The sequence below is a fragment of the Aquarana catesbeiana genome, linkage group LG06 (genome assembly GCF_042186555.1).
Source record: "Aquarana catesbeiana isolate 2022-GZ linkage group LG06, ASM4218655v1, whole genome shotgun sequence".
Classification (NCBI taxonomy): domain Eukaryota; kingdom Metazoa; phylum Chordata; class Amphibia; order Anura; family Ranidae; genus Aquarana; species Aquarana catesbeiana.
Window position 1 is genome coordinate 68,013,163 of NC_133329.1, and position 24,806 is coordinate 68,037,968.

Consider the following 24,806-nt stretch of genomic DNA (forward strand, 5'->3'; position numbering starts at 1 on the left):
GCTGCTGATGCTGAGTGCCAGGCTCCACCTTCATGCTGACACAATCCTCCTCCTCTTCCTGTGTGATCGGCGTGCACGCAGGATCACTGTCTGGATAAAAGGGACCTTGAGAGGTAAGGAAGTCCTCCTCTTCCTCCCTCTGTTCTGCCTCAAGTGCCCTGTCCATTATTCCACGCAACGTGTGCTCCAACAGGTGGACAAGAGGGACAGTGTCACTGCTCACCATCCTCGTGGCCTCCTCAAATGGTGACAATGACAGTGCATGCTTCCCTGATCATAGCCCACTGGCGTGGGGAAAAAAACCAAGGTCCCCTTACCCTGTCCTAGTGCCATAGTCGCATAGGTACTCATTGATGGCCCTCTGCTGCGTGTGCAGCCACTGCAGCATGGTCAACGTTGAGTTCCACCTGGTGGGCATGTCACAGATTAGGCGGTTCTTGGGTAGGTTAAATTCCTTTTGGAGGTCAGCCAGCTGAGCAATGGCATTATATGACCTGCGGAAATGCACACAGACTTTCCTGGCCTGCCTCAAGACATCCTGTAAGCCTGGGTACCTGCCCAAGAACCACTGCACCACCAAGTTAAGGACGTGAGCCAAACAGGGCACATGGGTCAGTTGTCCCTGTCGGAGGGCGGAGAGGAGGTTGGTGCCATTGTGGTAAACTACCATACCTGGCTTAAGCTGGCGTGGCGTCAATCACCTTTTAACCTGCCCCTGCAGAGCTGACATAATCTCTGCCCCAGTGTGGCTCCTGTCCCCCAAGCACACCAGCTCAAGCACTGCATGGCATCTTTTTGCCTGCGTGCTTGCGTAGCCTCTTGAACGCCTACGGAGCACCGCTGGTTCCAAGGACAAATCAGCACAGGAAGAGGCCATGGAGGAAGAAGAAGAGGAGGGGGTGGAGGAGAGAGGTGTGGCAGAATTACCACTAGTAGAATTTTGGAGGCGTGGTGGAAGAACAACCTCCAACATTACTGCACCCTGTGCTGCATCCTTCCCAGCTGCCAGAAGAGTCACCCAGTGCGCGGTGAAAGATGGGTAACGTCCCTGTCCATGCCTGCTGGACCATGAGTCAGGGGTAATATGCACCTTATTGCTGACCGCCCGGTCCAGCGAGGCCAAGACATTGCCTTCCACATGCTGGTAGAGAGCCGGAATCGCCTTCCATGAGAAAAAGTGGCGTTTGGGAACCTGCCACTGAGGAACCGCACATTCCACAAACTCACGGAAGAGGGCAGAGTCTACCAACTGAAAAGGCAGCAGTTGAAGTGCTAGCAATTTAGCCAAGCTATCATTCAACCGCTGGGCATGTGGATGGCTGGAAGCGAACTTCTTTCGGTGGTGCAGCAGCTGGGGCAGGGAAATTTGCCTGGTACAATCTTACATCGGTGTACCGATAGCAGATTGCCCGCAAGTACTTGGCTGTGACACACCTAATTCTACACCTTCATTCCTCTCAGTGCAGGTTTCAGAGAGGACTGAAGGTATAGTGGGGTTGGAGATCCCAGCTGATGAGGAGCAAGGAGAGGACCGCTTTGTTCTTTGGTGTGGCTCTTTTAGGTACGCTTGCCAACGAACTGCATGGCAGGTCAACATGTGTCTGGTTAAGCATGTGGTGCCCAACCGGGTGATGTTTTGGCCACATGAGATACGCTTGAGACATATGTTGCAAATAGCAGTGGTGGGATCTGATGCACTCATCTCAAAAAAAGGCCCACAACAAAGAACTTTTGGAATAACGCACAGAGACAGCAGCGCCCTGCACATGCGGTGTGATGCAGTTGGTGTGCTGCCCTTAAGCTGGCCCCTGGAGGGCATCCTGCCTCGTTGGAGATGTGCCTCCTCCTCCTCCTCCTCTCTCCTATCAGGCACCCACGTGGAGTCATCCCTGTCCGCCTCATCACTGGAGCAAACCTGGCAGTATGCTGCAGCTGGGGGAACATGACTGCCAGATTGCTGTCCTTCTTGGGCACCCCCTGTCACGTTACTGCCTTCCTCTAGCTGGGTAACATCATCGGAGCCTTCAAAATGCTGAGCATACTCCTGGAGCATGTACCAAACACTGTGGTCAAACAGTTCGGGGGACTCCTCAGGAGGACATGGTGGGGCTAGGGAAGGAGTGACTGATGCCATTGAGCCGAGGGAAGAGGCCACGTTGGCAGCTGCTTTGCCAGACAAAGTACCCTGATCCTGGGTGAGAGAGGATGAGGAGGATGAGGACGGCTTGGTTATCCACTCTACCAAGTCTTCGGCATGTTGCGGCTCAACGCGGCCAGCTGCCGAAAAAAAAGGACAAGCATGTCCCACGGCCACGTGCTGATGAGAATGCACCGTGTCCATGACCAGCACTGTTGCCTCTAGACACAGAGCCTGCTTGCCCTCTTTTATTGGCTTGTGACTGTCTGCCTCTCCTTGTTGGCCTTCCAGACATACTAATGGCCTGCAGTGAGATGTAGCTGCACAAAGCTGGGATGTGTATATATATATATATATATATATATATATATATATATATATATATATATATATATATATATATATATATATATATATATATACTGATGCTGCAGCTAGCAGAATCAACTGCCTGCCTGTAGTATTATTAGTATGAGAACACAAGCAATTGTCTTCAGGTAGCTTTAGGAGGACACAGTACACTAACTGTAAATACTGCAGCTGCCTGCCTGTGGTACTAATAGGATCAGAGGAACACCACCAATTTTCTTCAGGTAGCTTTAGGTGCACACTGTGTCCTCTACACAGTACACTAACTGTAAATACTGTAGCTGCCTGCCTGTGGTATTAATAGGATCAGAACAACAGCAATTGTCTTCAGGTAGCTTTAGGTGCACACTGTGCAGAGGACGTAGTACACTAACTGTAAATACTGCAGCTGCCTGCCTGTGGTACTAATATGATCAGAAGAACACTACCAATTTTCTTCAGGTAGCTTTAGGTGCACACTGTGCAGAGGACGCACCACACTAACTGTAAATACTGCAGCTGCCTGTGGTACTAATAGGATCAGAAGAACACCACCAATTTTCTTCAGGTAGCTTTAGGTGCACACTGTGCAGAGGATGCACTACACTAACTTTAAATACTGCAGCTGCCTGCAGTACTAATAGGATCAGAAGAACACCACCAATTTTCTTCAGGTAGCTTTAGGTGCGCACTGTGCAGAGGACGCACTACACTAACTGTAAATACTGTAGCTGCCTGCCTGTGGTACTAATAGGATCAGAAGAACACCAGCAATTTTCTTCAGGTAGCTATAAATACTGTAAAAACACCTGCCTGCCTGCCTGTCAATAGGAAGAGAATAACAGGAACGGATCTTGCTAAACTGAATACAGTGTATATATATATATATATATATATATATATATATATATATATATATATATATATATATACACACACACAACACCTAGGATGCATATATATATTTACACAATACACTGTAAGTGCAGCTAACTGAATCGCTTGGCTGCTAACTCAAATGAAATGACACTGTCTCTCTCTCTCTCTCTCTCAACGCCGGAACACACTACACAGGGCCGTCGTGCAGGCGGCCTTATATAGTGTGGGGCGTGTACTAGACCCCCTGAGCCATAATTGGCCAAAGCCTACCTGGCTTTGGCCAATTACCGCCCTCTGTACAGACGGCACTGTGATTGGCCAAGCATGCGTGTCATAGTGCATGCTTGGCCAATCATCACCCAGCAATGCACTGCGATGCCGCAGTGAATTATGGGCCGTGATGCGCCACTTGAATTTGGCACGAACGGCCCATAATGTTTTGCAATTCGATGAATGGTCGAACATGCGATGTTCGAGTCGAACATGGGTTCGACTCGAACTCGAAGCTCATCCTTAGTCCTTAGTCTGCTTGTCTTCAGCAAACTGTTTGCAGGCTTTCTTGTGCATCATCTTTAGAAGAGGCTTCCTTCTGGGACAACAGCCATGCAGACCAATTTGATGCAGTGTGCAGCGTATGGTCTGAACACTGACAGGCTGACCGCCCACCCCTTCAACCTCTGCAGCAATGCTGGCAGCACTCATATGTCTATTTCCCAAAGACAACCTCTGGATATAATGCTAAGCACGTGCACTCAACTTCTTTGGTCGACCATGGCGAGGACTGTTCTGAGTGGAACCTGTCCTGTTAAACTGCTCTATGGTCTTGGCAGCTCAGTTTCAGGGTCTTGGCAATCTTCTTATAGTCTAGGTCATCTTTATGTAGAGCATCAATTCTTTTTTTCAGATCCTCAGATAGTTCTTTGCCATGTTGAACTTTCAGTGACCAGTATGAGAGAGTGAGAGCGATCACACCAAGTTTAACACACCTGCTCCCCTTTCACACCTTAGACCCTGTAACACTAATGAGTCACATGAGACCGGGGAGGGAAAATGGCTTATTGGGCCCAATTTGGGCATTTTCACTTAGGGGTGTACTCACTTTTGTTGCCAGCGGTTTAGACATTAATGGCTGTGTGTTGAGTTATTTTGAGGGGACAGCAAATTTAGACTGTTATACAAGCTGTACACTCAATACTTTACATTGTAGCAAAGTGTAATTTCTTCAGTGTTGTCACATGAAAAGATATAATACAATATTTACAAAAATGTGAGGGATGTACTCACTTTTGTGAGATACTGTATATACCCTAGCGTTGACCTGCAATTATCCAATGTGGGAAAATTGTAGGTTGCTGCAGAAAGTAAGATTGAGCCCTAATAGTCTATGGAAGTTCAACGGGTTTTCTCCTTTTAGAGGGGATAAACACTTTTTTTTTGTCTAGTGGATGACTGCAGATTTCTTCACCATATATTCCAACCCAGGATTTTTTTAAGTTTTTTTTATAGAGTTGCACAACCATACCATGATCCATAATATGTAGGTGGTACTGATCATATGCATGTGATGATGCAAGATTTTCAATTCTTAAATAATTTTATATTGTTTGAATGTTGCATTGTATTTTTTTTATGTGTTCTTCCATACACTGACATTGAGTATGAATTTCTACAGCAGAGCTGCCTGATCCAAAAATTGGAGAAATAATGGTACCAGAACTGATTGAAGGAGAACCTGCCACCCTGAAGTGCAGAATCTACAATTATGAGGAGAGTTTACACAGAATGGAAGGGTATCAAATGCTAGAAAAGAAACCAACAAAGACATATAATAACTTACCTGTAGAAAAAGACAAAACATCTGATGACCCAAAGACCTACATAGCGACCCTAGAATTGGAAGCTGTCCAGATGACAGATGATGGATCAGAATACGAGTTCAGACTACAATTTCCAGGTGCACGGGATCCCATAAAGAAAAGTACAGGCCCAATACAGGTCAAAGGTGAGAAAAAACAACATATTTTATAGAAACCCTGTAGTATTTGTAAAGAAACACCATGCAGAAGTAACATTTGGGTCATTATAAAGCAATTTTGTATTAATAAGACTTAATGTGACCCTGTCACCACAGGGTCCCTTACAGCACAAAAAAAAAAAAGCTGCCCTGTAAAGGACGAGGCACTATAATGAACTTTTAGTTAGCGTGTTCCTTGAAATACCACTGCTTCACCACTCACCAGCCATGGCATGCATTTGAATGGTCAGGTGGGTTGAATACCTGCTCCCCCGTCACAAGTATATGTATGAGCTGGTGGGAGAAATACCGGGTGCAGTAGGAGGAGCAGATATTCACATGCCTGAAAATTTGAAAATACCTGCGGCTGCCAATGTGGAGTTTTAAGATGCAGGTTACTGGGAAAGTAAATATAAAGCCTGTTTGTTTATGGGACCTTTTTTTTTGTTTTTTTACTTTCAGTCTCGGTTCACACTGGACACGGACTCTGAAGCCGCCCTGCACATTGCGACTTCAGCGTGGCTTTCAAATGACTTCTTTAATAGAAGTCAATGCAAGCCACTCTGAAGTCGCTCCCAAGTAGTACAGGAACCTTTTTTCTAAGTCGGAGCAACCTGAGTCGCTCCAATTAGAATGGTTCCATTGCGTAAGAGCGTGACTTGTCGCCTCAGTGTGAACCGAGACTCAATCTTTTTAGTATTAATAGGGAAAGACAAAATACAAGAGATTCATTATACAAAGATACTGTAACAATTTTTTGTGGTAATTTTAAGCCAAGTGCCTCTAAACTTTCTAAACAAAGTACCAGTTTACTGTCCTTCAGACTTTAGGGTGGCCGGACTGTGGCCAGTGGCAATAGAAAACTGTCCCAGCAACAGTTGGAGTGGACAATGTCTCAAGCTTGGTGGCCAGTGGGAGTAAAAAAATATATACAGTTGTAGCGCCCTGGGGTTTAGTCAGGGAGCTCCTCACAAATTTATTTGCCAAGAAGAGTTATCTTGGTCGATTGATAGAGATCTATTGATATCTCCCTAAGCTTGGCCTTGTTGCACTTTTCTCTTCTACCAATAGGTGGCCGGGTACTTGGTGGTACTAGATACGAAAAGGGCAACCCAAGGTCAGGTTATGGGTTTGTGGGTGTCCCAGCCAATGGGCAGGGGTTTTCTCTAAGTCCTTGGCCTGCTGGGAGAGTCTATATATTCGGGTGAGGTCTGGTGATCCATGTTCTGTGCCACCCAGACCACTGTCTGGGTGGACATGTGTCGTCTGCCCCAGGCTGCTAGGTCAGAGATTGGGCCTATCCCAGAGGAATCTGGCTGCCAGGCTGTGTGAGGGCCTATCCAGAAGTAAGAGGGCAGTGCAGGGTTGGGACTGTGACAGTTCTGCCGGCTGGAGAACCTGTCAGTGGTCGGAAGTAGAAGGGAAGCTGTCACCATGAAGTGACCAAATCGCCTTTACCAGGGCCCACAGTGAGTAACTGAAGCACCGGCTGCCCCTCCTCTGTACAGGTTGCATGTGGCCTCAGGTGGTCGACCTGAGGGCCTGAATCTGAGTAAAGCTGCAACCCATATGTCCTGCAGAGCTGTCTAGAAGGGAGACACACCAGGAAGGATCTGTTACTGCCTACTGTGAGTACAGACCTGTGTCATGGGGCCTGTCCTGTGAGGGCCACCCCTTCAGCTAGTAGAGTCAGTGTATGGATGTAAGCCAAAGTGCTAGTGAGTGTCCTGAGGATAAAATATTCAAGTCTGCTGCCAGAGCAAGCAAAGGACTTATGTCTCCCATACGGGTGCAGTATGGTATAGCGGAGAGTCTGCTACCACCACACTCAACCTGGTGAGGCAAGTGAGAGTTGTCCTCATCTGTAAATAGTTCCAGTTGGGGTATCCCACTAATCTCTTCTCCTATCCAAGTTCCAACAATAAATAAATAAAAAAAAAACCCTGGATTGATTATTGGATAACGATGAGAGTACGATTGGTCGTGTGAAAACACCTAGTAACTGGCTGAAAGATAATCAGAGGGAGGCCCAGGGAAGTTCACACACAGCAATCCCTATGGGGGCAGTGCTACACCAGTTATATGGATAAACCCAATAGAAGCCCAATAGACAGCTGAGTGCTTACAGCAGGGTGACAACGTTGATGCTGATTTTGAAGCAATAGCTTAGTGTTTGTGAATTTTATACTTTAATAATAAATATAAAGTGATTTTATGTAAATAATAAATAACAAAAAAGTAATATAATTTGGGTTTAGTTTGAGATGGTGACTGTATGTAGTTAATATCTGCAATGACAGTATTTAGTATATAAATGTATTTATTTCATACGTCTTCATTTATATTTTCTTCCACACTCCTGTCAAAGAAAACAAATCGGCAAATAAAACCAGAGAAAACCGACCTGAACATTCAGAGCGACTCCTTCCACTAAACAGAGGTATCGTGGCTTCATCAACTTAAAGCGGAGTTCCACCAGCTACAAATACTGTATCTGCTGACTTTTAATAAGGACACTTACCTGTCCAGGGAGGCCGTGATGTCAGCCCCCCGAGGCCGATCCGTCCATCGGATCAGGTTCAGGTGCCGCCATTCTAATTAAGGGAAACAGGCAGTGGAGCCTTGCGGCTTCACTGCCCATTTCCTACTGCGCATGCATGAGTCACGCAGCACTTTGTGAATGGCTGGCTGTCTTCTGGGACACACATTCAGATGGTAGGATCAGAATTTGGTGTAAACAACATGAAAAGATGAATCCATCCTGCCTTGTATCACCGGTTCAGGCTGGTGGAGGTGTAATGGTGGGGGGGATATTTTCTTGACACACTTTGGGCCTCTTAGTACCAATTGAGCATTAATTAAACACCACGGCCCACCTGAGTATTGTTGCTGACCATGTCCATCACTTTATGACTACAGTGTACTCATCTTCTGATGGCTCCTTCCAGCAGGATAATGCACCAAGTCACAAAGCTCCAATCATCTCACCACTGGACAATGAGGTCCCTGTACTCCATTGGCCTCCACAGTCACCAGATCTCATCCAATAGAACACCTTTGGGATGTGGTGGAATGGGAGATTGGCATCATGGATGTGCATCTGACAAATCTGCAGCAACTGCGTGATGTTATGTCAATATTGAGCAAAATCTCTGAGGAATGTTTCCAACACCTTGTTGAATCTATGCCACAAGGAATGAAAGCAGTTCTAAAGGCAAAAGGGGGTCCAACCCGGTACTAGCAAGGTGTACCTAATAAAGTGGCCGGGGAGTGTAATTTGGGTTTAGTTTGGGATGGTAACTGTATGGGGTTAATAACTGCAATGACAGTATTTAGTATATAAATGTATTTATTTTGCATGCCTTCATTTATGTTTTTTTCTTCATATTCCTGTCAAAAAAAACCAATCTGCAGATAAAGCCAGAGGAAACGATCGTGAACACTCAGAGCGGCCGCCTCCCCCTCCACCTCCGCCAAAGAAAGGTATAGTAACTTCAGCAACATCATCTTACCTACAAACTATAACACACCAAAGAATGGTCAGTTACATAGATAGGAGCCCAATGGGCAGCTGAGTGCTTACAGCAGGATGACAACGTTGCTGCTGACTTTGAAGCAATAGCTTAGTATTTATGAATTTTATATATTAGTAATAATGAAATTAAGTGATTTTATGTATGTATTTATCCCCAAGTGGTACCTGTAAAGTAATATAATTTGGGTTTAGTTTGGGATGGTGACTGTATGTAGTTAATATTAGACATGTGCAATTAGTTTAGTTCTGAATTCATTTTTTGACGAAATTCAACAAATTCATTAATTCAGATATATTCAAATTAACAAAAACCCGTTTAACAAATTTTTCTAAAATTTCGAAAATTCGAAAGAACGAAAATCTGAAATATGAAAATCCGAAAACCCAAAAATCCAAAATAATAAACTAACTAATAATAACTATTACTAACTATTAAATTATAGGTATTGGAACTTCTTTTCAAATTTGGCTGTTAGTGAACGTAACAAATTCGAATTTATCCGAAGTTAGAAATGATCCGAAATAACGAAAGCCGCATCTAAACGAAGGGAACATAACAAAATCAAAAATAATAATAATAATATAACTTTAATAATAACTTTTTTTTAATGATTATTTATTAAAATAATCGATCATGGGGATGATCGATGGTTAAAAAACATCACAGTTTGTGCAACAAATACATACAAGAAAAACAGAAAAAACTAATTTTTTTTTACATGAACAGTATGATAATAAAATAATACTCTCCGGTACCAGGGGTTACTATATGCCGGAGAATTTTTGCATTACCCAAGTGTGTGTTGCCTTTAAAGTCCCAGTGAGGGGGGACTTCCTTTTTTCTTAATCATTGAATCATCGAAACGAATGAAACGTAACGAATTAAAATTTTTCCGAAGTTACAGATTTATTCGAAATAACTACTTTCGATCATAACGAATGACCCGAAAAAACCCCAAAAACGAATGAGACGAAAACGAACAAATTTCTCGGCAGTGCATGTCTAGTTAATATCTGCAATGACAGTATTTAGCATATGAATTTCTTTATTTCATATAAGTGGCTTCTTCAGCATAATCTCTCCTATAAATTGTAACATATATCTATAGTGCATTCCGTGGTGTACTGTTTCTACTACACTTCTGGTGGTGTACGCAGTACACAATACAGTGCAGCCATAGTGCAGTGCTACTCAGTGGCGGCTGGTGAAATTTTAGGATGGGGGTCCAGACCCCACCCTTCCTTTTTGACCCCTCCCACTTGGTGAAAATGGGCATGGTTTCAGTGAAATAGTGGGCGTGGCTCTAAGGTGGTGTAGTTAGTGTCTGAGATGAACGAGGGATGGAGGGAGAGAGGGATGGAGGGACAGCAGGCCCAGATACTACACAACAATAGAAATATGTGTATCCTAGAAAGTTTAACAATCAGAAGATAAAGATACTCCAAACACCTGGTGTTAGCGCTTCAATCATCCCGGCACCATGGTTGTTATGGTGTCAGGATGATTGAAGCGCATTATTTCTATTATTACATTGTAATATAAAATGAAATCATTCAACTCACCATAATGCAGAATCAGTGGGAGCCCTGAGCGTGTCACTAGCCACGTTGCCTGCCACCAGATGCCATCAGGTGTCCCTAGCGGAGTCCCTCCTTACATCAGGTGCCCCCAGCAGAGTCCCTCCTTACATGCAGCCTGTGTCACATAAAATGCAGCCTGTGTCCCACCAAATGCCGCAGTCTGTGTCACCACCAAATGCAGCAGCCTGTGTCCCACCAAATGCAGCAGCACGTGTCATCACCAAATTGCAGCAGCATGTGTCACCACCAATTGCAGCAGCATGTGTCACCACCAAATTGCAGCAGCCTGTGTCACCACCAATTGCAGCAGCCTGTGTCACCACCAAATTGCAGCAGCCTGTGTCACCACCAAATTGCAGCAGCATGTGTCACCACCAAATTGCAGCAGCATGTGTCACCACCAAATTGCAGCAGCATGTGTCACCACCAAATTGCAGCAGCGTGTGTCACCACCAAATTGCAGCAGCGTGTGTCACCACCAAATTGCAGCAGAGTGTGTCACCAACAATTGCAGCAGCATGTGTCACCACCAAATTGCAGCAGCCTGTGTCACCACCAAATTGCAGCAGCCTGTGTCACCACCAAATTGCAGCAGCCTGTGTCACCACCAATTGCAGCAGCATGTGTCACCACCAATTGCAGCAGCATGTGTCACCACCAAATTGCATCAGCATGTGTCCCCACCAATTGCAGCAGCATGTGTCACCACCAAATTGCAGCAGCATGTGTCACCATCAAACCCCCCTCCCCCGGTTACTTACCTTGCTGTGTGTTGTCCTCTCCAGCGGTGTCTCCTGTGGTGAGGGCCGTTCCTCTCATACTTCCTGTTTCCTCACTCCTGGGCGCAATTGGAGAGAGAAACAGGAAGTGACATCATACTCAGATGTCAATCAAACCGCCCGGCCATAGTAATAGATACTAGCGCCGGCCGGAAGCTACTCAGCGCTTCAGAAAGCACTGCAAGGCGGGCTGAACGCCCGCAAATGATGCGCCACATCTGCAATCTCTTAAGTGCACTTTGTCTGGCATCACACTGTGTCCGGCGTCCAAACACAGTGCACTTAAGGACCTTTTTTTGTATTTTTATTTTTAAAGTGCCAGCTTTAAAAACTTTTTTTTTTTTTTACTTTTTTTTTCGTGACTGCCTGGAGGGGGGGCGGCGCTCAGGCGCCCCCTATGGACGGGCCGCCACTGTTGCTACTACTTTTCTGGTGGTGTACACAGCACACGATACAGCTCAGGTGTAGTACAGTTGCTACTACTTTTCTGGTGCTGTACACAGTACACAATACAGTGTAGTATGGTGTTGCAAAACAAAATATACATCATGCCTGGAAGGCCACCAAGGAGAGGCATACGCTCACAGGCCACTAAAAGAGAGCAAGCAGCCTCTGTTTCTACAGTCAACAGTGCTGGTTGTGGACATGGTGTATCCTCTGCAAGTGGCCGTGTGGCAAGCTTGTCCATTTTTTATGCTGCTGGCTGTGTTATTGAGCCAGAACATGCAGAAGAGTTGGTGGAGTGGATAACAAAGCCGTCCTCATCCTCCTCATCCTCTGTCACCCAGAGTAGTTTGCCTTCTTATGCAGCTGCCAAAGTGGCCTATTCCACGGGCTCCTTGTCCACAGTCACTCCTTTCCATAGCCCCACCATCATGCACAGAGGGGTCCCCCGAACTTTTCGACCACAGTGTCCGGTACAAGCTGCTGGAGGATGCGCATCGATTTGAAGGCTCCGATGTTGGTTCCCAGGTTGAGGAAGGGAGTAAAGTGAGCCTAGAGAGAGGGGGTGCCCAAGAAGGACAAGAAACTGGCAGTCATGTTCCACCAGCTGTAGCATACTGCCAAGTTTGCTCCAGTGATGAGGAGGGAGGGGATGATGAGGTCACTGACTCTACTTGGGTGCCTGATAGAAGGGAGGAGTTGGTGGCACAACTCCAACGAGGCAGGATATCCTCTAGGGGGAAACGTAAGGGCAGCCACCCTACTGCATTACACCACAGAGCTCCGCAGGTGCAGGGCGCTGTTAACTTCCCGCTGATTTTGAAAAGTTCCTTGTTCCTACACGTGTGCAGCAGATCGCACCGTTGCTGTTTGCAACCTATGTCTGAAGCAGATCAAGAGTGGCCAGAACAGCAGCCGCTTGGGCACCACATGCTTGACCAGACATCAGAAAACCCAATCAACATTATCACAATAGCAGAGTTAAAGTGGGGTTCCACCCAAAAAAACAAAAATACCTCAAAAATTCTAAAAAACAAAACAAAAAAATTTGGATATTTTTTTTTTCACTTACCTCTAAATGCCTGTTGCTAGGTGGTCCCTCGTAGTCTGCTTCTTCCTTTGCCTGGGATGGTGACATCACTTCCCCCTCGGCACAGGAAGGGCTCCGCTCAACTCCCTCCCTCCTGTCAATCATCTGGGACCCATTACAGGTCCCAGATGATTGAGCGGCCAAGCACGGCACGCGGCGCCGCTTGCGCATGCGCAGTGGGTGCCAGGCTGTGAAGCCACAGCCCGGCGCCCACAGTTGAAATGCCGGCGCCGAGGAGCAGAGGGGGGGGACGAGCGGGGCTTCGATTCCCCGCATCGCTGGACCCAGGGACAGGTAAGTGTCCAATTAAAAGTCAGCAGCTGCAGTATTTGTAGCTGCTGACTTTTAATTTTTTTTTTTTGACGGCCCCCCTGGGTGGAACTCCTCTTTAATTAACACAAACAACAATGGGGATCTAATGACTCTTAGATCCCATACTAGAGACTTATTTACAATACACATTCTAGCAGGCAACAGACATTCAGGTGGCTGGAATTGACATCAGCATCTCCTAACAGTATTTGTCCCAGCTTTATGAATCAGCCACTATTCCTAATATGGCAAATTCAGGGTCCCCAGAGTCTGTGTGTCCCGGGGGACCAGGACCAGAATCCACAGTAATACCGCCTCAAGGCTCCCCAGGCATGCAGCTCACAAAGAGCACCGTTCCCCCAAATGCCAGGGCCCACGATCGATCGGCAAGAGGCTAGCATTCAGTCCCCTCCAAAAGTCTCTCTCCCGGCTAGGTCTGTCACATTTCTCCCCTTTCGGCAGGAGACTAACACAGGAGAAGACCCCAGACGGGTTGACTCCGAAGTTAGTCAGTAGTTCCAGTCCTCTAATGCCTGTACCCACACAGTACCCCAAACAAATTGTTCCAAACAAAGCATTACTCACCCAGCCAACCTCTGCCTGTCTCAGAGAACATATCTGCCGCTGGGGAGAGGTCTGGACTGGCCCTTCTTCCTGGAGTCCTTTCTGCCGCTGGAGAGAAGACAGGGTGTCTGGGCTCACTCCGTCATGCTGTTGGGGATCTGGGCCGACTGCCCAGCATCCCTGGGGTATACAGGTGAAGACTGAAGTCCCATCCACCTTCACATGAAATCTATCCTCTGTTAGTTGAGGGCAGAGTCCAGCAGTACTCGGCCCTGTTGCCAGCCCTTCTGCTGGGGACTCCGCATCCTCCGCTCCAGCTAACCGTTGAGGCAGGAGGCTGGCTTCCTCCACTCCTAAACTGTGTTGCTGCCATTGGGGAGGTGAGCCGGCTGCTTCCCTTTCCATTCCCTCATCTGGATGTTGGGACGATATGTCTGTGGTACTGTCTTCCAGGTGCACGGATCTTTGCTGGGGAGGAAAGACCACTTCCTCCACCCTGGCCAACTGTTGGGGAGGGACGACGAACACCTCCTCTCCCTTCTCCCCCTGTATCCTGATCTGCTGCTGGGAAGTGACCACTTCCTTCTCACCCTGAGCCTCCGGAACCGCCGCAGGTGTAGGGCAGAGATCTTGGACCCTCTGTCCGGTTGCCAGCGCTTCAGCTGGGGAAGTTCCTTGTAACTTCACAGATACTTCTGTTGGTGCTGGGCAGAGCACAGTGAAGTTTGACCCTAATAACAGCTCTTCTTCTGCTGGAGGCTCACCAGGTTGTTCTTCCTCAGCAGAAAAGTCTATCAAATCCCCTGTCTCTGCAACTGGTGTCTGGGGATAAAGGTTCACCATCTCCTCTCCGTGGAACCCAGAAGATTCTATCAGTGCTGGGCAGAGGTTAGCAGAGCTCTGCCCCGTTGTCAACACTTCAGCTTTGGGGATTGCGATCTCCAGATTTTCCTCTGCCGATTCTCTGGCATTCTGCTGGACAGGCACATTCCTCCATCCAAGATCATCCAATGCAGAAACAGGTTCATCAAGGTCAGTTAGCACTTGCTGCATCCGCCATAAGACCTCCGCCTCCATAGCTGCGGGGGCAGGTTGGCAAAGCACACTGTTACTCTGCCACATTGTCAACTCTTCAGCCAGGATTTCAGAGTTGTCAACTGGTATTTCCTGATAGTCCCAGGCAAAGGGAGCCCCACCCTGCTGCTGAGCCAAGTATAGCAGCTGTCTGTAGGCCATCTCAAGCTCCCATTCCTGAACGGCCAGAAACTCCCAATCTTCCTGTGCCCAGTGCACTTCCGAGACATTCAGTCTTCGCTCTCTGTGCTCCATTATTTCCTCCAAACGCCACTCCCGATCACTCCCAAAGTCAGGGTCCTCGGACAGCCTCCAGTACAACAATCCCAGGCCATCGTAGTCAAAGCCTTCAGTGGGGCTGTCATCCGCTGTCTACGGGTACACTTGGGCTACATACCACTGGAGGGCTCTGTAGCTCTCGTCCAACCGCATTTCTGCCCGGATTAGCCTGCTTAACTCAGCTGTCCATTCCTGGTTCGGCTGTTCCCCCAATAACAGCATTCGCACTTCATACTGCGACCAGTACCTTACACGGATGGAGGGGAGAACTTTTCCCTGGTTTCGCTGCTCATGGGCTAGCGCTTCCTTCCAGAGTTCGCAGCGGATAGAATCAAACCATCCTAGCAGGACCTGCTCTGATACTGGTCCTCTGTGCTGTATCTGCATCTCTCGCAACCTCCTTCTGAATTCCTATTCCATGGTGGCTGGTATCTGTACCTCTCCTCTTCTGCTATCTGGACCTTGGATCCAGGTGATGGTTTGGATGTGTTCACGGCAAGGAAGCACGATCCCACCATTCCCTCCACGGCTCTCAAGTAAGTCTTTCAGCGTGGCTCTCCTGCAGGCTGGTTTGGAGTGTCCCAGTAACTGGAGAGCAAATCCCACTGCTGCCAACCAATGTAACGAGCCCCTGCTCGCTCGGTTCCACTCTCCCGACACTCCTCTGTGGCTATAGAATCAGACTGCAGATCGCAAAATCTGATGGTTCGGTCATACGATTCTCCGGGACTAGAACTACAGCTATGTGCCGTTCTAATCCAGTTGTGTAAATCAGAACAAACACCAGGCAGTATGTAAGTTCAACCAGGAATCTCATTTATTGCAAGGAATACTGGCTCTTTTATACAGTAAAAGAAGAGGTGTATACCTCCTGCTCATATTACTCTGAACATACACCTGTGACCAGAAACCTAATTAACATGGGCTAATTAACTAATCCCTTTAGACAGCCTAGATGACTCAGACATGACCTTTAGGCCAGACTGGCTGTCTTGAAGCTCAGAAAACCCAATCAACATTATCACAATAGCAGATCTAATTAACACAAACAATAGGGATCTAATGACTCTTAGATCCCATACTAGAGACTTATTTACAATACACATTCTAGTAGGCAACAGACAGACAGGTGGCTGGAATTGACATCAGCATCTCCTAACAGTATTTGTCCCAGCATTATGAATCAGCCACTATTCCTAATATGGCAAATCCAGGGTCCCCAGAGTCTGTGTGTCCTGGGGGACCAGGACCAGAATCCACAGTAATACCACCTCAAGGGTCCCCAGGCATACAGCTCACAAAGAGCACCGTTCCCCCAAATGCCAGGGCCCAGGATCGATCAGCAAGAGGCTAGCATTCAGTCCCCTCCAAAAGTCTCTCTCCCGGCTAGGTCTGTCACAAAACCAATCAGCAGATAAAACCAAAGAAAACTGCCCTGAACATTCAGAGCAACTACTGTCACCAAATAGAGGTATAGTAGCTTCATTAACATAATCTCTCTTACAAACTGTAACACACCAAAGAATGGTCAGTTATCAAGCCACAAAAAGGAGATGCACACAAAAAGTTTCGTTACCTTAATACAGAGAAAGCATTAAGGTAAAAACCTTCTATCTTTACTACCACTTTAAGGTGCAAGTAGAAGTACAAAAAATAACGTATTTTAAATGCTTAAAAGTTTACAACTTTATTGGAAGTGTTACATGTTTATCCTTCATTCATGCCACTGCTCAGCAGCACGGTGCGTTTTGCTGCTGTGTGATGACATGTGTTGGCATCCAGTGGAGTGTAGAAAAATACAGACACTGCACAGCACATGATGCCAGAATTATGATGTTAACCAGGCACATAGAAAACAAATGTTTTCTACAGTATCTCACAAAAGTGAGTACACCCCTCACATTTTTGTGAATATTTTATTATATTTTTTCATGTGACAACACTGAAAGTGGTTGTAAACCTAGTTACACCACTTGTACCTACAGGGAAGCCTATAATAAGGCTTCCCTGTAGGTACTGTAAATATCTCCTAAACCTGCACGGTTTATGAGATATTTACTATATATACGCTTGCCCCCGACGTCATCGGCGCATGTGCTGTAAAGAAACGGTCCTCCACGCCGTTTCTTCACTAGCAAGTGCCATGACTGACGGCTCCCGCGCGCATGTGCGGGAGTGAGGTCACGCGACTCGAGCCAGTCACAGAGCCCTAGTCTCCGGTCCCAGGAGGAAGAGGGGAGAAGATGGATGCGGCCACCAGCGGAGACAGTGCGGGCTTCGTTTGCAGGTAAGTGCCACATAATGAGCTAGTACGCCATGCAAACTAACTCATTATGCTTTTACTTTGCAGGGGGAAAAAAGAGGAAGTAAAACCCATAGGGTTTACTTCCTCTTGAAGAAATGACACTTTGCTACAATGTAAAGTGTACAGCTTGTATAACAGTGTAAATTTGCTGTCCCCTTAAAATAACTCAACACACAGCCATTAATGTCTAAACCGCTGGCAACAAAAGTGAGTACATCCCTAAGTGAAAATGTCCAAATTGGGCCAAAAAGTGTCAACATTTTGTGTGGCCACCATTATTTTCCAGCACTGCCTTAACCCTCTTGGGCATGGAGTTCACCAGAGCTTCATAGGTTGCTACTGGAGTCCTCTTCCACTCCTCCATGACGACATCACAGAGCTGGTGGATGTTGAAGAATTTGCGCTCCTCCACCTTGCGTTTGAGGATGCTCCACAGATGCTCAATAGGATTTAGGTCCAGAGACATGCTTGGCCAGTCCATCACCTTTTCCCTTAGCTTCTTTAGCAAGGCAGTGTGTCATGAGAGGGTTTACCCGTTGGTGGCGCTATCGGTCTCTTGGATCGCAGTACCAGTGTCCACCAGCGGGTGTCTTCCAACACCTGGGACCTGCAGTAAGAGGTCTCTCCTGCTGGTGGCACTGTTGCATCCTTGGGCCGTAGTACAAGTGTCCACCAGCGGGTGCACTCCAGCAGTGTGGAGCAAACAGCACCCTCTGCGCTCAGGTGTGCCTTGAAGTCAATTATAGTCAGTCCTATAAATACCCGGCAAGCCCTCATATGCTTGCCTTGGTATCTTTCTCCCTGTGCCCTGACTTGCTGCCTGTATCCTGATCGTGAGCCTGTTTCTGTCCTGCTCTGATCCGCTCCGATCCGATCCCTATCCCAAGCCCATCCTGTTCTTGTCCCTCCTGATTCCCTTGGATCCCTGCCCTGCAGCTTTACCATCCATCCTCTCCCTGTCCTGCTGGTTTCCCGTCCTTGCCCATCTGCTGACCTCCCTGTGTATGACCTTGGCCTGGCTTTGTTTATGATTCCGGTATCTCCATTTACTTGTATATATTGTTGTTTGTAGTGGGTTTGTTGTGTTGGTTTTGCACTGTTTATATTCCTTTTACTTGTCACTTGTTTAATAAACACCATTATTTCTTCACTTACATGTGTTTCTGGTCTCCTCTGTGCAGTCCACATGGTCTGGTCAATTAGATTCCCTGACAGTATACCAAGGCCATCCCTGACCAGACGTGGCTGCATTGAGGAAACCATCCTGGTTTGTCGGGTCTGCTAATATGGATTTCAATGAAATCATTTATTATTCTCTGCTAGCAGAAGAGGATGGTGAATATTGTCGCCAGATTTTAAAAGGGTGGACTAGTGACCAGCTGATGGAAACTATCCGATCAGCTCATTCCCTAGTGGATCAGGGGTATATGTATTTTGAAGATGTTCAGCCCCTGATCCAGTTGTGTGCAAAACCAGCCCTGTCATGCATTCCCGAGGGAAGTGATGATTTTTCGCCCCCCTTCAATTATGGCCAAGTTGAATCCTTGGTTTGGTTGTTAGAGGATGATCCAGCCTATTTTATGGAACATTATTCCTCCTGTTCACAGCAAGTGTTGTCTAATTGCATCCAGTCGGTGCAATCCTTGATTAGTCAGGCTGTGTGTGAATCAGCGTTTGTTCAACCTGTGCTGCAGGCATGGTCAGATCTCCTGTCTTTAGCTAAGCCACAATATTCCAGCCCTGCCATTAATCATCTGCCTTCCCAAAAATCGATCTCCCCGTCGCCTAAGGCAACCTTAGCTACAGCCCAGTTTAATCAGCCCCCTACCAAATACTACCACCCAGTCTCCAAGTGTCGCACCTATCCTGCCTTCAATCCACCTGTCTCTTCTCCTCCACCTGTAACAGTCCCACAAAACCCTTCTCTAGCTAAAGTTCCTTGGTCTTCCTTCGATCCAGCTACTTTCTTTTCTTACAGCCCTGCACCTACATACAAAACTGCACGGGCTAAACCAAAAAAGAAACAAAAATTCTTCCCGACCCACACCATCTTGCCAGTAACCCAACCTGCTCCTGCTACCCAGTCTGAAGTCTCGATGCCTGCCTTCCAGCCGGACGTCTCGGTGCCTGCCTTCCAGCCGGACGTCTCGGTGCCTGCCTTCCAGCCGGACGTCTCGGTGCCTGCCTTCCAGCCGGACGTCTCGATGCCTGCCTTCCAGCCGGAGGTCTCGATGCCTGCCTTCCAGCCGGACGTCTCGATGCCTGCCTTCCAGCCGGACGTCTCGATGCCTGCCTTCCAGCCGGACGTCTCGATGCCTGCCTTCCAGCCGGACGTCTCGATGCCTGCCTTCCAGCCGGACGTCTCGATGCCTGCCTTCCAGCCGGACGTCTCGATGCCTGCCTTCTAGCCGGACGTCTCGATGCCTGCCTTCCAGCCGGACGTCTCGATGCCTGCCTTCCAGCCGGACGTCTCGATGCCTGCCACCCAGCCTGACGTTCCAGTGCCTGCCACCCAGCCTGACGTTCCAGTGCCTGCCACCCAGCCTGACGTTCCAGTGCCTGCCACCCAGCCTGACGATCCAGTGCCTGCCACCCAGCCTGACGTTCCAGTGCCTGCCACCCAGCCTGACGTTCCAGTGCCTGCCACCCAGCCTGACGTTCCAGTGCCTGCCACCCAGCCTGACGTTCCAGTGCCTGCCACCCAGCCTGACGTTCCAGTGCCTGCCACCCAGCCTGACGATCCAGTGCCTGCCACCCAGCCTGACGATCCAGTGCCTGCCACCCAGCCTGACGATCCAGTGCCTGCCACCCAGCCTGACGTTCCAGTGCCTGCCACCCAGCCTGACGTTCCAGTGCCTGCCACCCAGCCTGACGTTCCAGTGCCTGCCACCCAGCCTGACGATCCAGTGCCTGCCACCCAGCCTGATGATCTAGTGCCTGCCACCCAGCCTGACGATCTAGTGCCTGCCACCCAGCCAGATGATCTAGTGCCTGCCACCCAGCCAGATGATCTAGTGCCTGCCACCCAGCCTGACGATCCAGTGCCTGCCACCCAGCCTGACGATCCAGTGCCTGCCACCCAGCCTGACGATCCAGTGCCTGCCACCCAGCCTGACGATCCAGTGCCTGCTACCCCGTCTGACGCTTCAGTGACTACTGTCCAGTCCGATGTACCTATTGTCCAGCCTGGTATGCCAGCACCTGCTGTTCTGCCCGATGTGCCAGCGCCTGTGTCTGCTGCCCAGTCTAAAGTTCTAGTAGCCGCTGCCTGGTCTGATGTCTCAGTGTCAGCTTTCCAGTCCGCTTCCCAGTCTGATGTGCCAGCCTCCCAGTCTGATGTGCCAGCCTCCCAGTCTGATGTGCCAGCCTCCCAGTCTGATGTGCCAGCCTCCCAGTCTGATGTGCCAGCCTCCCAGTCTGATGTGCCAGCCTCCCAGTCTGATGTTCCAGCCTCCCAGTCTGATGTGCCAGCTTCCCAGTCTGATGTGCCAGCTTCCCAGTCCGATGTGTCTGCTTTCCAGCCTATTGTCCCAGTGCCTGCCTTCCAGCCTGATGTCTCAGTGCCAGCTTCCCAGACTGATGTGCCAGCTTCCCAGACTGATGTGCCAGCTTCCCAGACTGACGTGCCTGCTGCCCAGCTCGAAGTGCCCATGCCTGCTGCCCAGCCTGATGTGCCTGCTGCCCAGCTCAAAGTGCCCATGCCTGCTGCCCAGCCTGATGTGCCTGCTGCCCAGCTCGAAGTGCCCGCTACCCAGCTTGGTGTATTCCTGCCCGCTGTCATCTTTGATGTGCCCGCTGTCATCTCGGATGTGCCCGCTGTCTTCTCAGACATACCCACTGTCCAGTTTGATGTACCCGATGCCCGGCCTGATGTGCCCTCATCTGTTCGGTTGGAGGCCATGAACTTTGGACAATCGCACCTTGTTAGAGTGTCCGGAGGCCGCTCCTTTAGGGGGGGTACTGTCATGAGAGGGTTTACCCGTTGGTGGCGCTATCGGTCTCTTGGATCGCAGTACCAGTGTCCACCAGCGGGTGTCTTCCAACACCTGGGACCTGCAGTAAGAGGTCTCTCCTGCTGGTGGCACTGTTGCATCCTTGGGCTGTAGTACCGGTGTCCACCAGCGGGTGCACTCCAGCAGTGTGGAGCAAACAGCACCCTCTGCGCTCAGGTGTGACTTGAAGTCAATTATAGTCAGTCCTATAAATACCCGGCAAGCCCTCATATGCTTGCCTTGGTATCTTTCTCCCTGTGCCCTGACTTGCTGCCTGTATCCTGATCGTGAGCCTGTTTCTGTCCTGCTCTGATCCGATCCGATCCCTATCCCAAGCCCATCCTGTTCTTGTCCTTCCTGATTCCCTTGGATCCCTGCCCTGCAGCTTTACCATCCATCCTCTCCCTGTCCTGCTGGTTTCCCGTCCTTGCCCATCTGCTGACCTCCCTGTGTATGACCTTGGCCTGGCTTTGTTTACGATTCCGGTATCTCCATTTACTTGTATATATTGTTGTTTGTAGTGGGTTTGTTGTGTTGGTTTTGCACTGTTTATATTCCTTTTACTTGTCACTTGTTTAATAAACACCATTATTTCTTCACTTACATGTGTTTCTGGTCTCCTCTGTGCAGTCCACACGGTCTGGTCAATTAGATTCCCTGACACAGTGGTCATCTTGTAGGTGTTTTTGGGGTCATTATTATGTTGGAAAACTGCCCTGAGGCCAAGTTTTCGAAAGGGATGGGGATCATGCTCTGCTTCAGTATGTCACAGTACATGTTGGCATTCATGGTTTCCTCCATGAACTGTAGCTCCCCAGTGGCGACAGCACTCATGCAGCCCCAGACCATGACACTCCCACCACCATGATTGACTGTAGGTAAGACACACTTGTATTTGTACTCTAGACATGTGCACACTGAAATATTTCGTTTCGGAATTTCGTTTTCGTCCGAAAAATAAATGTATTTAGTTACTCCCGAAATTCGTTTTTATTAATCTCGTTTTTCGTTAAAAATTGCATTCGTCCGAAAATCCAAATTAAGGTTGAATCTGTTATTGAAGGCTTATGGTGTCTGTCGAATGTGCAAAGAAGATTCGACGGAGCAGCTAAACTGTACAACGCCGTATAGTTTACTTGCACCGTCGAATCTTCTTAGAACTTTCAACAGACACCATAAGCCAAAGTACGTGTGTACTTAGTTCTAGCTATTTTACTGCTCCTCCTCTTTGGTTACAATCAGCCAATAACATTCATCATCATCATTATTTTTATTTATCTTTCCTCCCCTACGTCGAATCTTTCCTCCCCTACATCGAATCTTTCCTCCCCTACATCGAATCTTTTCTCTCTATGTAGAATAATCTTGGACTAATAGAGCTAAGCTTAGGCACATTCGACCACAGGTTTGATGGACACAGACTGTTATTGTCGAATCTCCTATCTGAATCGAACTGTTGTAGCAACGAAAATGAAAATAAAGCATTTGTTTATGTCGGATCTTTCGTTTTTCGGACTCTGCACTTTCGTTATCGTTTGTTAAAACCTGAAATTCGGACAAAAACGCATTTGGACGAAAACGAATGCACATGTCTGTTGTACTCCTCACCTGGCTGCCGCTATGCCTGACACTATCTGAACCAAATAAGTTTACCTTGGTCTCATCAGACCACAGGACATGGTTCCAGTAATCCATGTCCTTAGTAGGGATGAGCCGAAAAAAAACCCCGGTTCGGTTCGCACCAGAACCTGCGAACGGACTGAAAGTTTGCGCGAACTTTAGAACCCCATTAAAGTCTATGTCTGCCGCCATACACGCTTGACACTATCTGACCCAAATAAGTTGGTCTCATCAGACCACAGGACATGATTCCAGTAATCCATGTCCTTAGTCTGCTTGTCTTCAGCAAACTGTTTGCAGGCTTTCTTGTGCATCATCTTTAGGAGAGGATTCCTTCTGGGACAACAGCCATGCAGACCAATTTGATGCAGTGTGCGATGTATGGTCTGAGCACTGACAGGCTGACCGCCCACCCCTTCAACCTCTGCAGCAATGCTGGCAGCACTCATATGTCTATTTCCCAAAGACAACCTCTGGATATGATGCTGAGCACATGCACTCAACCTCTTTGGTCGACAATGGCGAGGACTGTTCTGAGTGGAACCTGTCCTGTTAAACTGCTGTATGGTCTTGGCCACCGTGTTGCAGCTCAGTTTCAGGGTCTTGGCAATCTTTTTATAGCCTAGGTCATCTTTATGTAGAGCATCAATTCTTTTTTTCAGATCCTCAGATAGTTCTTTGCCATGTTGAACTTTCAGTGACCAGTATGAGAGAGTGAGAGCGATAACACCAAATTTAACACACCTTCTCCCCATTCACATCTCAGACCCTGTAACACTAATGATTCACGTGAGACCAAGGAGGGAAAATGGCTTATTGGGCCCAATTTGGGGACTTTCACTTAGGGGTGTACTCACTTTTGTTGCCAGTGGTTTAGACATTAATGGCTGTGTGTTGAGTTATTTTGAGGGGACAGCAAATTTACACTGCTGTACACTCACTACTTTACATTGTAGCAAAGTGTCATTTCTTCAGTGTTGTCACATGAAAAGATATAATACAATATTTACAAAAATGTGAGGGGTGTACTCACTTTATACCCTAGCATTGACCTGCAATTATCCAGTGTGGGAAAATTGTAGGTTGCTGCAGAAAGTAAGAATAAGCCCTAATAGTCTATGGAAGTTCAACAGGTTTTCTCTTTTTAGAGGGGATTTACACTTTTTTTCTTGTCTAGTGGATGACTGCAGATTTCTTCACCATATATTCCAACCCAGGATTTACATTATATAAAAAAAAAAAAAATGTTATACCATGAACCATGATATGCATGTGATAATGCAAGATTTTCAATTCTTAAATGATTTTATATTGTTTGAATGTTGCATTGTATTTTTTTGTGTGTTATTCCATACACTGACATTGAGTATGAACTTCTACAGCAAAGCTGCCTGATCCAAAAATTGGAGAAATAATGGTACCAGAACTGATTGAAGGAGAACCTGCCACCCTGAAGTGCAGAATCTACAATTATGAGGAGAGTTTACACAGAATGGAAGGATATCAAATGCTAGAAAAGAAACCAACAAAGACATATAATAACTTACCTGTAGAAAAAGACAAAACATCTGATGACCCAAAGACCTACATAGCGACCCTAGAATTGGAAGCTGTTCAGATGACAGATGATGGATCAGAATACGAGTTCAGACTACAATTTCCAGGTGCACGGAATCCCATAAAGAAAAGTACAGGCCCAATACAGGTCAAAGGTGAGAAAAACAAACATATTTTATAGAAACCCTGTAGTATTTGTAAAGGAACACCATGCAGAAGTAACATTTGGGTCATTATAAAGCAATTTTGTATTAATAAGATTTAATGTGACCCTGTCACCACAGGATCACTTACAG

At 47.5% G+C, this 24,806-nt stretch overlaps 1 protein-coding gene across 1 annotated transcript in view; it reads left to right on the top strand.

Annotated features, from left to right (window-relative positions):
• LOC141148586 (uncharacterized) overlaps positions 1-24,806 on the top strand; it is a 46,368-nt gene that overhangs the window by 16,140 nt on the left and 5,422 nt on the right. Inside the window, exons 2-5 of the mRNA XM_073636166.1 lie at positions 5,037-5,366; positions 7,747-7,818; positions 8,793-8,861; positions 24,336-24,665. Coding sequence (XP_073492267.1) covers positions 5,069-5,366; positions 7,747-7,818; positions 8,793-8,861; positions 24,336-24,665 — 769 coding nt within the window. The 5' untranslated portion in view covers positions 5,037-5,068. The remainder of the gene's footprint in view (positions 1-5,036; positions 5,367-7,746; positions 7,819-8,792; positions 8,862-24,335; positions 24,666-24,806) is intronic.